At 36.8% G+C, this 14206-nt stretch overlaps 1 protein-coding gene across 2 annotated transcripts; it reads left to right on the plus strand.

Moving 5' to 3' along the window:
- On the plus strand, positions 8597–13639 carry LOC109824510 (putative HVA22-like protein g). 2 transcript variants are annotated; one of them, XM_020391127.1, is made up of 7 exons: positions 8597–8648; positions 8743–8979; positions 9061–9159; positions 9248–9304; positions 9398–9461; positions 9669–9881; positions 13281–13639. In XM_020391127.1, the coding sequence occupies exons 2-7, from the start codon at positions 8948–8950 to the stop codon at positions 13497–13499; spliced, it is 684 nt and encodes a 227-aa protein (XP_020246716.1). In that variant the 5' UTR covers positions 8597–8648; positions 8743–8947; the 3' UTR covers positions 13500–13639. The 2 variants fall into 2 exon arrangements, with proteins under 2 accessions (XP_020246716.1, XP_020246717.1); XM_020391128.1 differs by lacking the exon at positions 8597–8648 and having other exon boundaries at positions 8717–8979.

The following is a 14206-nucleotide window of genomic DNA, read 5'->3' on the forward strand; positions in this document are numbered from 1 at the left end:
CTCATTAAGGGGGTGTTTGATTTAATTTTTTTTTGGGATATAGGGTGGATTATAAATTCTATGATGAAAAATTGGCTTTATTTTTGAGTTTATTGATTCCATATATTTTGTTTGATTCAAAATAAATTTTGGGATATTGAATATTCAAATAATAAAAATAATAATATATTATAGCATTCTTGAGGATTTAGGCTAGATTCCAAATTCTAAAATTTGTAATGCTATAATTTGAATTTTAAACAAACAAAATACAAACTATAGGACTACATATCCTATAATATTGATGAAACAAACAACGTTTTAGAAATCCCTAACTCATGTTAAAAAACCTATGAATTTCAAATCTCATGGTGAAATTCATATCCTAAAATTATAGGATTTAACGCAAACACCCCCTAATCCTATCAGAATCGTCCGCATGCGGGTTTCACTTTCGCCCCCCTCCATTTTTTTCCCCCGTTGATGAGTTATTATAGTTTGCTCACGTGTAGATTTTTCCTAACAGAAGGAGCACTCAGCATAAAAAAGAAGCGAAAAAGCGTTTTCCATCCTTTTCCTGATTTGGAATCACAATTTTTATGCATCAGATCTCAAAGGTAACATCAATTGGATCCTGTATCTTACACGAAAACACTCGAAACAACTGGGAGCCTGAAATCTTTGTTGAGACTTTACTGTCGACAGAGACTATTGAACTTTCAGTCGCTGCGCCCCAAATTAATGTTGCCCGTTTGTGAGATACCGAATCATGAATTAGACAATGACCACATTGATCTTGTTTTATCGAAGATTGTACACTTGGACAAATTTAATGAACACGACAGAAGATTGCAATGTGTCTCAAATATATAGCCATATAGGGCACTGAGCTTCAAAACGAATGGAGAAATCCAGGTTCCTCCGGTAGAAGAAAGGCCTCTCATATGCACAAAGCTGCCATAGAGCTTGGTTTTGCGAGGCCGGCGAATCTTAGTGCCATTGACGAAGTGGGGGACAACCTATCTTCTTGAACTGTCATGATATCGTGATAGTCTTTTTTTAGAACATGTATTGGTAGTAACTATATTATGTTGTCCCTCCTCTCTAGCTAGTTGTCTTTCTTTCTTTTTTGGCCTATAGGGCATCTCATACTGCACGGGTGGAAGTGGGGTAGATGTAGTCTGGTTGGTGACGACAAGATCCGCTCCCAACCGACTATGGCACTGTTTGACAACCAAAAAAAGTGTCTTATCTAAGAGCTTGTGTCTTATTGACTTGGTCAATAAGCTAGTAGAGCTGTTTGGTGACCAAAAATAGGAGAAGATTATTTTGGAGATTGTGTCTTTTGCAAGTAGCTTTTGGAAAGCTATCTCAAGTAGCGTTTGTCTTTGGGAATGAGCTGTCAATTTTTTTCTTCCGTTTTTGCCCCTAGTAATTTTAATTTTATATTAATAATATTGCATGACCTTTTTAGTCATTTAACAAATTTAAGCTAGTTGTATTGCTTTTTTTGCCAAACAGCTCTAGTCAATCAGCTAGCTACACAGCTATCAACTTTCAGCTATAATTTCACAGCTTTCAGCTAGCTTGACAGCTTTCAGATATAATCTCGCAGCTTTCAGCTAGTTTTGCCAAACAGAGCCTATGGCACTGTTTGACAACCAAAAAAAGTGTCTTATCTAAGAGCTTGTGTCTTATTGACTTGGTCAATAAGCTAGCAGAGCTGTTTGGTGACCAAAAATAGGAGGAGATTATTTTGGAGATTGTGTCTTTTGCAAGTAGCTTTTGGAAAGCTACCTCAAGTAGCGTTTGTCTTTGGGAAGGAGCTGCCAATTTTTTTCTTTCGTTTTTGCCCCTAATAATTCTAATTTTATATCAATAATATTACATGTCTTTTTTAGTCATTTAACAAATTTAAGCTAGTTGCACAGCTACTTTTGCCAAACAGCTCTAGTCAATCAGCTAGCTACACAGCTAACAGCTTTCAGCTATAATTTCACAGCTTTCAGCTAGCTTAACAGCTTTCAGCTATAATCTCGCAGCTTTCAGCTAGTTTTGCCAAACAGAGCCTATATATCCCCTTGGTTCTGCATCTTCCAAGTTTTTGTACAGTTTGTAAATACTTTTCAGTTTTTGGTTTATATATACATGAACAGGGCTTTGCGTCCTATTTTTTTTTCTTCAAAAAAAACGAATGGAGAAATTCAGGAAAATTTTGAATTTTTTTTAAATGCGGGTAGGGTAACCTAACCAGCCAAGTTCTCAACAACACCATGTCTCAAAAACAAAGGGACAAACAAACCAAAAACAAGAGGACAAATAATCAACCGACTTAGCTAGGGAACGAGCAACACCATTACCAATGCGCCTTACATAAAAAACTTTAGAGCAGCCAGTAATAATCAGACCAGCGCGAACTTCATCTATAATAGGAGCCAAGGAAGAAAAAGGAGGAGGAGAGTCCACCAACAAGACAACCTTTAGAGAGTCAATTTCCACCACCGAAATCCTCCAAGGAAGCAAAATTTTGAACTCTTTGAGTATGCTTTAAATCCTTATATTTATATCCATCAGTCTCGATGTCTCTTTTGGACAATGATCGTAGTTTATGGGCCTGTTTCTTGTCTACACCTGGGCCATGGTATTTCCCTCAGGCTGTATTGAATAGGCGTCGGAGTTATGGGCCTTTTCGGCCTTCCGTAATTGAGGCCTAGGCTACTTTTTTCGTAAGTTTTCTCAATTAAATTACAACGCCAATATTTCTACAATCGAGAACTACAAAAAGTTTTATATCTCTATTGAGAGGACAACGCACCTAGTTGATGGACCCCGGAATAAAGTGGAAATAACAGGCCGAGAGCACAGAAGGCCCATTAATGCCAATAACATATCCGTACTAAAAGCTGAAGAATGGGCCGAATGTAGATTTTGGAGTTACAACGCACAAAGTTAGTTCTTGCTTGTTATTGAAAATTTTCTTCTGATAGTTCATATATTTTGATTGAACAAAGTTTTCATTGAATGAAACTAAAATATGCAGCACTTAATATGCACCACTAATTTAAGACGCATAAGAGGTGCACAACTTTTCCTCATTTATGGAACACTTTGTAGAGGCTTTATACGCTGTATTTTTATTTTGGAAAACTCCTCAGGTACCCCAAAATAGGGGACCCCTGAGGGGACACGTGAGGTGTCAGTCCCTGGGGGTTTGATGCACTGTTCATGATTGATGCACTGTTCATAAACAGTACATCAAGCCCGCAGAGACTGACACCTCACCTGTCCCCTCAGGGGTCCCCTATTCGGGGTCCCTTTTATTTTTGGGCAAACTTTTGGGCAGAAAAGAGTGCATAAACCGAGCAGAATTTGTGGGAATATAAATCCAAAAACTGCACTCTTAGATGATAAATACCGGAATTGTTAAACTGAAAGAGTTTTGTCTTTTCTTTTTCATTTTTTTTCCTTTTTTTGGTGAGAAAAAAAGGGGGAAAAGGGGTGATGATTGTTACTTTGTTGTTTGGCTTTCGCTGCTGTTGAGTGCAAACGAAGCGACAAAACGTTGAAGGAATGATGGGCGCATCAAGCACGCGTACGTGTTGTTTTTTGGTGCGCGCACATTAGTTTGTGTTGGAGCACTGATCAAGCACCTTAGCTTTGTTTATTTTGTGTGGAAATAGAGGTTCAGATGTAAATACTACAGTTGGATTTATATTTCATTGATGATTTGCAACATTTCCTTTAAAATAAGTCCCTCTAACTATTAGACCAAAACTCCGAAGTTATGATGATGATAGAGGATTATAGTGATTCACGTAGTGGTAACAATTTTTTTTTAAATTCGTATTAAATTCATGGCCAGCCGGATTCAAATTTGGGTTACTCTGATACCATCCTAAATCAAGTAGTCCCTCTAACGATTACACCAAAACTCAAAAGTTACGGTGAGGTTTGAGGATTATAGTTTTATATTAATTCTAACAATTTTAATTAGATAAGATAAAGAATTATTATTTATAGAAAATACAACAAAAACTTTTGCAAGCAATTTAGCGTGGAGCAAAAGTTTCTATATCTCATTAGAAAAAAAAATCTCTCTCATTTTCCTCGCTTGACTTTCCTTGTATGACAAAGTCATGTAGGTTTTGAATCAACAGGTTTTTAAACTAAGCACTGAATTTGCGTTGGGAATATATTTTCTACGATAAAATTGCAGGTATCCAAACAATTGAAGCTTATTTTATGCAAAAAATATTGCAATGACACATAGGCCATAATATGTAGAAGCCACCTCACACGTAGGTAAAATGGTGACGGAAAATTTCTTCCTTAATTTTAGAAAGAAAATTGCTTTAAGGACCCAAAATTTGGGACCAAGAGAGGGGACATATGAGGTGTTCCATTCCTATTACATAATAAGCTGACCATGCTAGCTCATTATGCAATAGGAAGGAAACATCTCACTTGTTCCTTCCTTTGATCCCATATTTTGGGTCCTTGTAGCAACGCTCTTTTAGAAAGTCTACATAGGATCTTTGCTGAGACTTTCCCTTCTACACCATAAAGTTTGTCAATTAATCAACGAGAACATTCTAATTGTTCGAGAACAAATCATTATCCTTCTCATCAACAAGCTTTGAAACATACTACAGTCCGCAGTTACAGTCAATATAGGTTACTTATACTGCATAGATTAATTAATTATTAATCATGTGATGTGATCATCAATAATATTGCCACATATCTTTCTTAATTTCCTTTAATATTATTCTTATCTAGAACCTCTAATAATATTGTTAATAGAATAAGGTATGAATCTTCGAACATGACCGGGTCTTAGGAAAATGCAACCCATTTCATAAATCAAGTCAAAGGTGACTAGCTTCGAACTTCTTCATCAAGAAGATTTTTGGTTGATTTTTGGTTATTGAGTGAAAATAAATTGATTAGCTGAAGAAAAAACTATATACGAGGAGAAAAGGATTAAGGGACTTCTTAATACTAATATTCTGAGCGAAGTCACATGGAAGAATATATATACATGTAATTGTCACGAAATATATAACTGTTAATTAGTAGCATAGGTAATCTCTGACACACAATTTCGCTATGAAAATGATCTCTTGCTTAATTTACTGTTTAAGAAGTAATATCGAGAGGTAAAAGTCTAGTCAATCTCTAAAGTCATCGTTCTCCTAAGTATTCCTCTTCATAAAATTGGCAGAAATGATAGTATCATTACTATCATATTACGATGGTAAAGCCTCTTCAAAGTCAATATTTATATAAATTGTTCGAGGCATTCATATTGTGCGTGTTTGAAAGTTTAGGGCTTGTTTGGTGACCCTGCTTGAACTTTTTATAGTGGAAGAAAACTAGCTTGAGTTCTAAACCTAGTTTGACAAAAAAAAAAAGATCATAACTTAAAACTGGTAATTTTAGTCTTATTTTGTTTTGATCAACCTCCCAATCTCCCATCAACTGATTTTGCCATAACAATTTTTAGTCTAATTATTTTGTTTTGCTTAAAATCTCCAGTTCAGAACTAAACTGGATTAGAGGGAGTAGCCTAACTAGACCCTCTAGTAACTTTAACATGACCAATGTCCTATCTCAATCCAATCGATTAGGTGTTGGAGTTGGCTCAATATCCAACTAAATTTATTGCTGCAATTTTCTGCATTCAGATACAATTTTGTATGGTCTTTTAAGGCATGATGTAGTCATTATTTGGCTCGGAACTCTATATGAAAGTTGTAGAGGTACATGCATAGTTTACTCCAAGCTTTGAATCACAAAAATCAGAGCAGTATGGATGGAGTTATGGTCAGTTAAAGTAACCTACCCGAATCTGGACAGATTTGTGTATTCCCAAGCATTTTGAAAGATGAAAAGATTAATCAATGCCTATAAAAAGGCATGCTCTCATTGTGGAGAGGAGATCAAAGGCAATCCAATGGTAATCTAAGTTTTCCACTTGTTCTCTTGAAAGTATAGAGAGTTAGAGTGAATGAGAGTATATTGTGTTGTAGAGATCTCGAATGTTGAGTTAATAGACAAAGAGCGTGAGTGAGGGTTGTGTGGAAGTCGGCGTTGTCGGGTGTGTCGTGTATGCCTTGTACCCATTTGTTGATTTCATATAGTGAAGTATCCTCCGAGCTCAACCCGTGGTTTTTTCCGTTTGGGTTTTCCACGTAAAATATTGTGTCCATTCTTTACGTAATTATCTTTTATCCTTTTATCATTAAGAACAAAACCCTGAAGTGATATTGAGAAGTTTCGCGGTTCGTCAACGCCAACACCAACATAAAGTAGGTCTATTCACAAATTTGCTCCATTTTGTTTTTTTTCCTTTAATTATTTTTTTAAAGCGACTCAATCAGAAGCTTCCCTTTGGGTTGCATCATCATTATTATACTAGTCAAAACTTTATTCGTAGTGGGATGCACATTTTGTCAGGTGCATGCTAAAGAAAGCAACTAACTAATCCAGCTAGGCCCACATTCTCAAATTATTTGTTTATTAAGCCACATAATCTAGAACAAACTATGTCTATTGATTGCTTAACTAGACTAGGCTAGACTAGCGCCATCCTCAACCACTCCTCACCTTTTCACGTTATCAACTGTTAAGCGTTGATTTTGTCTGAAACATTTTTTACCAGAATTTGACCCGTTAAACCTACCTCACCAAATATTTCACGTGGCTTATTAGTGTCTCCTTGTGTCCAAACTCCTAAAATATTCAACAATTACTCCCTCTATTTTTCATTATAAATAAGGACGGTAGATATGTGTAGGTTCAGTTTCACAAAACCCCCCTGAGCTTTTCGGAGCTTTGCGCCTAACCCCCTGACCTCCTCGGACTTTGGGGTGTGCACGACACCCTACGACGTCTAAGATTTTCTCAACGGACCCTCTAAACTACACTTTGGGATATGCCACAATACGGCTGAACCCTAAGATTTTCTCAGCTCTAAAATGGTTGGTGACAGTAAAAAGACAAATACACCCTTTTTAAGATACCAACAACAATGTTATGGGGACCTCTAAGGAAATCATAAAGTTTAGGAGGTATTGTGACACATCACGAAGTTCACGATGGTTTGAGTGGAGATAGGTCCAAGAGGGTTAAGAGCAAAAGACACATAAATTTAGGGTCTTTTCCGAAATTAACCCAAGATTTTACTGAGATCTATAGTATTAGCTACTGAAATCAAAGAAGTGCTATCCGCAAATAAATGAAATAAACTTAGTTCGAAAAGCAACTTTGGTTGGTTCTCTCAGTAAGTGCACGATATTCTTTAATGTCCTTCAAAAAAGTGGGTAGAGAATATTTGATAGCCCCTCTAGTTAGTTAATTTAACAAGTTTATTAGCTATTAAAACTTTTGCTGATCTAATGTTAATTTATCACATCTTTAATTTCTTTCTTTTTTTTTGATGAGTAGCGAAACTAACAAAGAATGATGGCTATCATAAATATACGAACTAGTATGACACAACATGAGATGAAAAATTATAGTTATCAAACTTTAGACTGATAAAATATATAGGTAAGAAATATTACCGTATGCATTACTATCATATGTTGGATGGTGTCATACTATCCAATAGGGGCCTTTTAGTAACACCTAATTTGCACATGCATTCAAGTTTACTCTGTTGTCATGATTTTGTGAGTTCCGTCTACTCGCAAATTTCAGAGAGGTGATTCTAAGAAGTTATTATCTAGGTGAAAAATAAGTGATTTGAGCTAGAAATATAACAAAAACACCAAAAATGTGTTTTGAGATCATGTTTTTTTTCACCTAAGTCGTCGCCGACTGACGCCGGCCCGTCGTCGTGCGCCGCCAGCCGTCGCCACTGACGTCCGCTGCTACCCACCGTCGCGCTGTCGCCGGTTCGTCGACCGCACGCCCGCCACTAACGTCCGCTGCGCCCACCGCCACTCCGTCGCCGTCTCTCGACGCCCGCCGCCGCCGCTGTCGGCTCGTCAGCTAGCCACCTGCCGGCCGCCGCCACCCGCACGTCGGTGGCCACCCGCTTCTGCTCGTCCAGCCACTGATTGGTCGTAGTTCCACCCGTCGCTCGTCGCTGCCCGCCCGTCGCCGCCGTTATATAAATGGTCAAACTAGTTTGACCAACAACTATAAATGGTGTTTTCAAAACACTTTTGAAAAAAAATACACATTGGCATGGTGTTTTTCTACAAAATCACAATAAGAAAATTGCATTGATTACCAAACACACCCTCAAATAAAACATACAACCTCGACAAATCCTAGAATAGAATTTGCCAAAAAACTTGGTGAGTTTCACAAAATTCGTTTCCCATTTTCCTTTATTCTTTTTTCCTCAACGAATCCTAAAATAGAATTTGCCAAAAAGTTCACATGGAACTTCTTGAAAGTTCATGGGTTTTACTCTCAAACTTCAGGCAGATTTATCTGACTTCCAAAGTTCAGAGGTTTCTGTGCAAATGATCCTAAAGTTCAAGGGGGGTTTTGTGAAATTTACCCCATAAGATTTGCAATATTGGGACGAATAATGCCCGCTTTTTACATGGTCCGGCTATAAAACCTTTACTCATTATATCCACTTCCTAGCAGAACAACCCTCAATTACAAAAACGCCCTCACTTTCATCACCGCCCCCATCAATAAACAAGGTTAGTACAGTAATTAACCATGATACATATTGATTCCAAGAGATCCTTAGAACTTTATTAACCCTTCAATTATCCAAATTTCTATTAATTAAAGGCGGGAATCGTCCAAGGCAAGCAAAGCAACCGCTTCTCTCTCTTGACGCGATTCCCAATCTCCGCACATAAAACCACAGAAATCAAAGGCGAAAAAATAAAGAAAAAGAAAAAGAGGAGAGTTTTTTTCGTCCTCCCCCGAAATTTAGCGAGATTCTCTGTAATCGGAGTTCGCGATCTGCTTGATCTCGGATCTCGAGCTAAGAATGTTGAACGAATTCGTGACGAGAGTTCTCGTGTGAGTTCTTGATCTCGATTTTCTTGGTTTTGATCTCGAATTTTAAAATTTTGTTTGATTTTTGGGGGGGATTTTGTTCAGGTTGATGCTTGGATACGCTTATCCTGCGTTTGAGTGTTTCAAAGCGATGGAGATGACCCAGATTAATGTAGGGCAGCTCCATTTCTGGTGCCAATACTGGTAAAATTCTACTAGATCTTGATCCTGTTCAGATAATTTTAGTTATAAATTTTAGTGGTTTTTTTTTATTTTTTGAATATTTTTTTAGGGTGATTGTTGCCATCTTGACGGTGTTCGAGAGGATCTTTGATATATTCGTCTCATGGTAATCGCAGTATTTATTGATTTTCTTTGGATTGATAAAGAGAATATAAAATTTTGATGCTTAATTATTTTGTTTATTTCTAATTTTTCTTAGGTTACCATTGTACGCCGAGACCAAGCTTGCATTCTTCATTTACCTATGGCATCCAAAGACGAAGGTGAACAAATTAATAAAAGCCCCCTCGTACATATATTTAGTTGCACTTAACACCCCCTTAGCTCTTACAATGTCACTTGGAACCCCTCAATTCTGCGATTTTATCCTTCTAAAATTGGCAATCCGGGGTGCTAAGTGCTAATATAGACAAGGGGTTAGCTGCAATGTACCCAAGAATATCTCTTGAAAATTTGAATTATTTGATCAGGGAACGAGTTGGGTCTACGCGGCGTTCCTGAGGCCATTAGTTGTGCAGCACGAACCGGACATTGAAGAGAAATTGAAGAGATTTAGAGCTAAATCGGCAGACCTTTTGATGTTCTACATCAAGAATTTCACAGATCAGGGTAAATCTATGTTTCTAGAGCTTCTTCATATGGTTGTTTCGCAGCCAGCTGGGTCATCATCCTCGACTCTACAGGTATGTTCCAATTTCTCACAATTTTTTTGGTTTAGTTTGTTGGTTTTCTTGGTTCTTGGTGTCGTCAGATGACCTCACAATCAAACATTATAATAACCATAATTGAACAATTATTGCGCATCATAATAAGCAGGTGTTAAATTCAAATGGAACCTTGATTTTAGTACTAGAAGTTTGAATCTAACAACTAACGTTGAACCTGATACCTCAATGCGTGTGGGATTGAATATTATGTAAAAGTTTGACCAGAGTTGAATTAATTGGTGATAGGTGCAAGGTATAATATATCAACTTACAATATGACCCGTTACTATGTGACTTGTTCAATTTTTGGGGTATGACAAAGACTTTGGGATACCGTTACCATGTGACCATGTTAATTCCCAGTTGGATTTATACGCTTTGGAAAATAGAAATTGGATGTAGATAACCTAATTGTGAAGACTGATGCAGCCACCATGGCAAGTGAAGAATGTAATTGAGAAATTGGAGAGCGAAGTTTCTGAAATTTGAATGTTTTTGATTGCTTATAAGCTAAGACTGCCAATTGTCTAAATTTTGACGGCTGCTTTCTAGTTACAACCCAATACTAGCGAGATTACCTAACATTATACAAACCATAATTGAACCATTAAAATACAATATAAACACCATGATATTATAAATATTCAAACTAACCCTTGAATTTAGTATTGGAAGAACTAGCTACCATAATTATGACAGTTAGCTAGGTGCTTGTTTGGTTTTATATGTTGTATGAGGTGCGCCAATTTTGAACTGGTGAGAGATAGAACATAGCATGTCAACTTGGAATATGACACTGTTGGGCTCTGATACCACTTGTTGTGCGCGGCGGAAGCCAAACCAAACCGATGTGCTTCGAGAGACCAAATCAAACAAACGCCTAGAGAAGGCCAAACAATACAAAATAACGGCACAAACTCAAACAACTAATTTTAACGTGGTTCGGCAAGTTGCCTACGTCCACGGAGCAAAAAGGGGATGTGGTTTTCACTAATAGAGAAGAAGAGTACAAACTGAGATTACAAAATCAAACAAACTCACCAATTAATCTCACCAACAAAGCTTTAATTCTTTCCAAACAAAACCCTAATCAATAGCTCAGAAAAGAGGTAACTCAGAAAATACCTCTTTTCTGTGCTCCAAATATCCCCTTCGCTGCTCCCCAAACCTAAAACGTGTTCCTATATATATAGAAATCTTAAAACCAAAAGCATACTAGGAATTCTAAAATCAAAATCAAAACAGATTAGGAATCCTAATAACTTGTTACCAAAACATATTAGGAATCCAAATGACCTGTTACCAAAATAAATTAGGAAACATATTAGGAACTTGCTATTCAACAGACACGTGACTATGACCTGTTCAAAATCTGGAATATGATACAGACTTAGGTTCATGCTTATATCTTCCAACTTTGATGTCTATTTTAGGTTATATGTTAAATGGTCATGCTTCATTTCATAGCTCTCATGAATTCCATTCATTATCATTTTTTATTTAAGACATCATAATTGTTCACTAAATACTAAATGATTTTTAAGTAAAGAAATGTATTCTCCTACTACCTATCCATACTGGAGTGAATTTGAATGCATTTTTGTTAAGATGTTAATTTCCAATCGAACTATTTCTCATTGGTCTTCTATATTATGAAAGATGGAAACTCTGATTGAAAACCTGATAGTGAAAGGTAAGGGATCACCATTACAAATTAAGAATGTAGTTCAGAAATGAGAGAGTGATATGTTTTTAGAGTAATATGTTTCTAAGATTTGAATGCTTTAGATTGTTTTCAAACGGAAAATTACCAGTTTCCTACTTTTGATTACTTGCTGATTACTCCAGTTACTTGAATAGCTGATGATGTTGACTGTAAGTTTTTAAACAGCCATTGTGAATCACTTGAGTTCCACATATGTGCTTATAAGTTTTGCTAATTGTAAACATCTAGTTACTTTCATATACGATGTTAAGATCTTGTACCTTTGACGTTATTCATCATCTACTCTACTCTGGTACATTTAAACCAGCATAATTTCAAGTTTCCACATGTCGAAAAAAATTTGGTAAATTTCACATAACTATTCAAATAAGATACACCAAAAACTTTTAGAACTGAATACCAAAAACATTGTGTTAAACGGTGGTTATCTGACAGTTTGATGTTAGGCGTCATTTTAAAGTTTTTGATGTTATCTTTCTTAGAATTAATATAAATCTATAATCATCGATTCTCACCATAACTTCGGAGTTTTAGTGTAATTGTTAGAGGAAGAGCAACACATGTTTAAATCTATAATCATCGATTCTCACTATAACTTTGGAGTGTTAATTTAATTGTTAGAGGAAGAGCAACACATGTTTAAATCCTACCGGTCACGAATTAAAAGCGGATTTTTTAAACATTGACCCCACTGCGTGAGTCTAGGTTTCGACCCATGAAAAATGACGCTCAACCTGCGGGCATGTTAGAATTAATTTAAAGCTATAATTCTTGATCATCACCATAATTTCAGAGTTTTGATGTAATGATTAGAGGAACTAAATTTAAGAATATCAGAATGGACCAAAATTCTTCGATGATTATGTAAAAGTTTTCACTATCGGGCGTTATTACTGTAATGTTAAACTAAATCTATCGGGTGTTATTACTGTAGTTTCACTATTCATTCCTTCATTTCGCTATTCATACCTTCAGTACAGTCCCCTACCAAAAATAATTGTTTGTTTTCTTCCCTAGAAGTTCGATGTTTCCTTCCATTTATCTTGAAACCCACCCATTTCCACAGTGTATTTCTTTTATGTATATGAGCCCAAAGTTTTACCTCATTAATTTTTAAACTCATCCATTTCCAACCAAAAATAATTGTTTGTTTTCTTCCCTAGAAGTTCAATGTTTCCTTCCGTTTATCTTGAAACCCAGCCATTCCCAAAGTGTGTTTCTTTTATGTATATGAGCCCCAAGTTTTACCTCATTAATTTTTAAACTCATCCATTTCCAAAGTTTTACTATGATTTTTTTCCCCATAAATCCAAAGTTTACCCCTATATATTCTAAAATGAAATTTGGCAGAAAATGTAAAACAAATTTGGCACGTGGTAACCCCTTTCTACAGGCTTGAAACATTTTAGTTATTTGGATCTCTACCAGCTAGGCAAGATGGACCAAAATGTAATGCAAATTTGGCAGAAAATCAAATGGAATTTGGGCAGGAGAATTAAAAGTAAATGGTGATTGGAACCTTGGAATTAAAAAAAAAAACACTTCGCAAAAATACCCTCCAAATCTCTCTATTTGCAAAGATAGCCCATAAAGTTAATTTCACATTAGCTTCATTCAATCCAAATAACAGCTTATCTTTTGCACTGCAGCCACCGGGGCAGCCGGAACCATCAGCACCGCCGCATCCGATAACGATCAGACGATCGGCAAACCACCCGTCCTCCTCCACTTCGGAATCATCATCGTCGGGAAGCGTATATCGGGACTTCACGGAAGTCACCGCAGACGAGCTACACCTCAACCCTGAAGTCGAGCAAGCCCTTCGCAACTCCCGCATTAATCTACCTCGATTCCGCAGGAAAACGTAAAAAAAAAAAAAAAACGTCCACCCTCAATTCAAATTCTCAAATTCCCCGTTGTACATAAATTTCTAGATATCAGTTAGAAATTGTAACCTAGCCGTCAGCAAATTTTTTTCCTACGTGGTTTTAACCTTTTCCTGGCAATACCCGCGGAGTAGTGGTAATTGGACTGTAAATACCAGATTAGCCTTTACCGCAAGAAACAAATCTGTGCGGTTCTTGACGGCTCATCAATTTTTAAGTAAATCCCCAAAAAAAGTACTCTCACTTTTTGTTTCTTGCAGTGGAAAAATAGTTTTGACATTTGTTATAAGTATAGCAAAGACTAACATAGTTCTGGATTCAAATAAATGAGCTTAGGTGTTATATTTGGAAGTGATTTTGGAACCGTGTGGCTTAAGAAATAAATCACGCTGAAAAAAAAAAATTCATTTTTTTTTTTAGGTTCAGAATTAAGTTCCATTATTTCTCCTTTTGTCTCTATCTACCGTCTGTTTATTTACACGCGCTAAAAAAAAGAACAAAAACCGATGAAAAGCGAAACGCCAACAGACGACAAACCCGGGAAAAGGCTAGAAAAAAAACGTACCCTCCGTCGCGATTCCAACGCCGTCACCGTTACGTCACCTCCTCTTTCGGATCCGAATTCGCGCGCAGAAACCGCCCGAAAACCCGAAACAAGCTTCCAGAGCTCTCCGGATCGAGCCACCTGC

Source organism: Asparagus officinalis, chromosome 9 (genome assembly GCF_001876935.1).
Source record: "Asparagus officinalis chromosome 9, Aspof.V1, whole genome shotgun sequence".
NCBI classification, from domain to species: Eukaryota; Viridiplantae; Streptophyta; class Magnoliopsida; order Asparagales; family Asparagaceae; genus Asparagus; species Asparagus officinalis.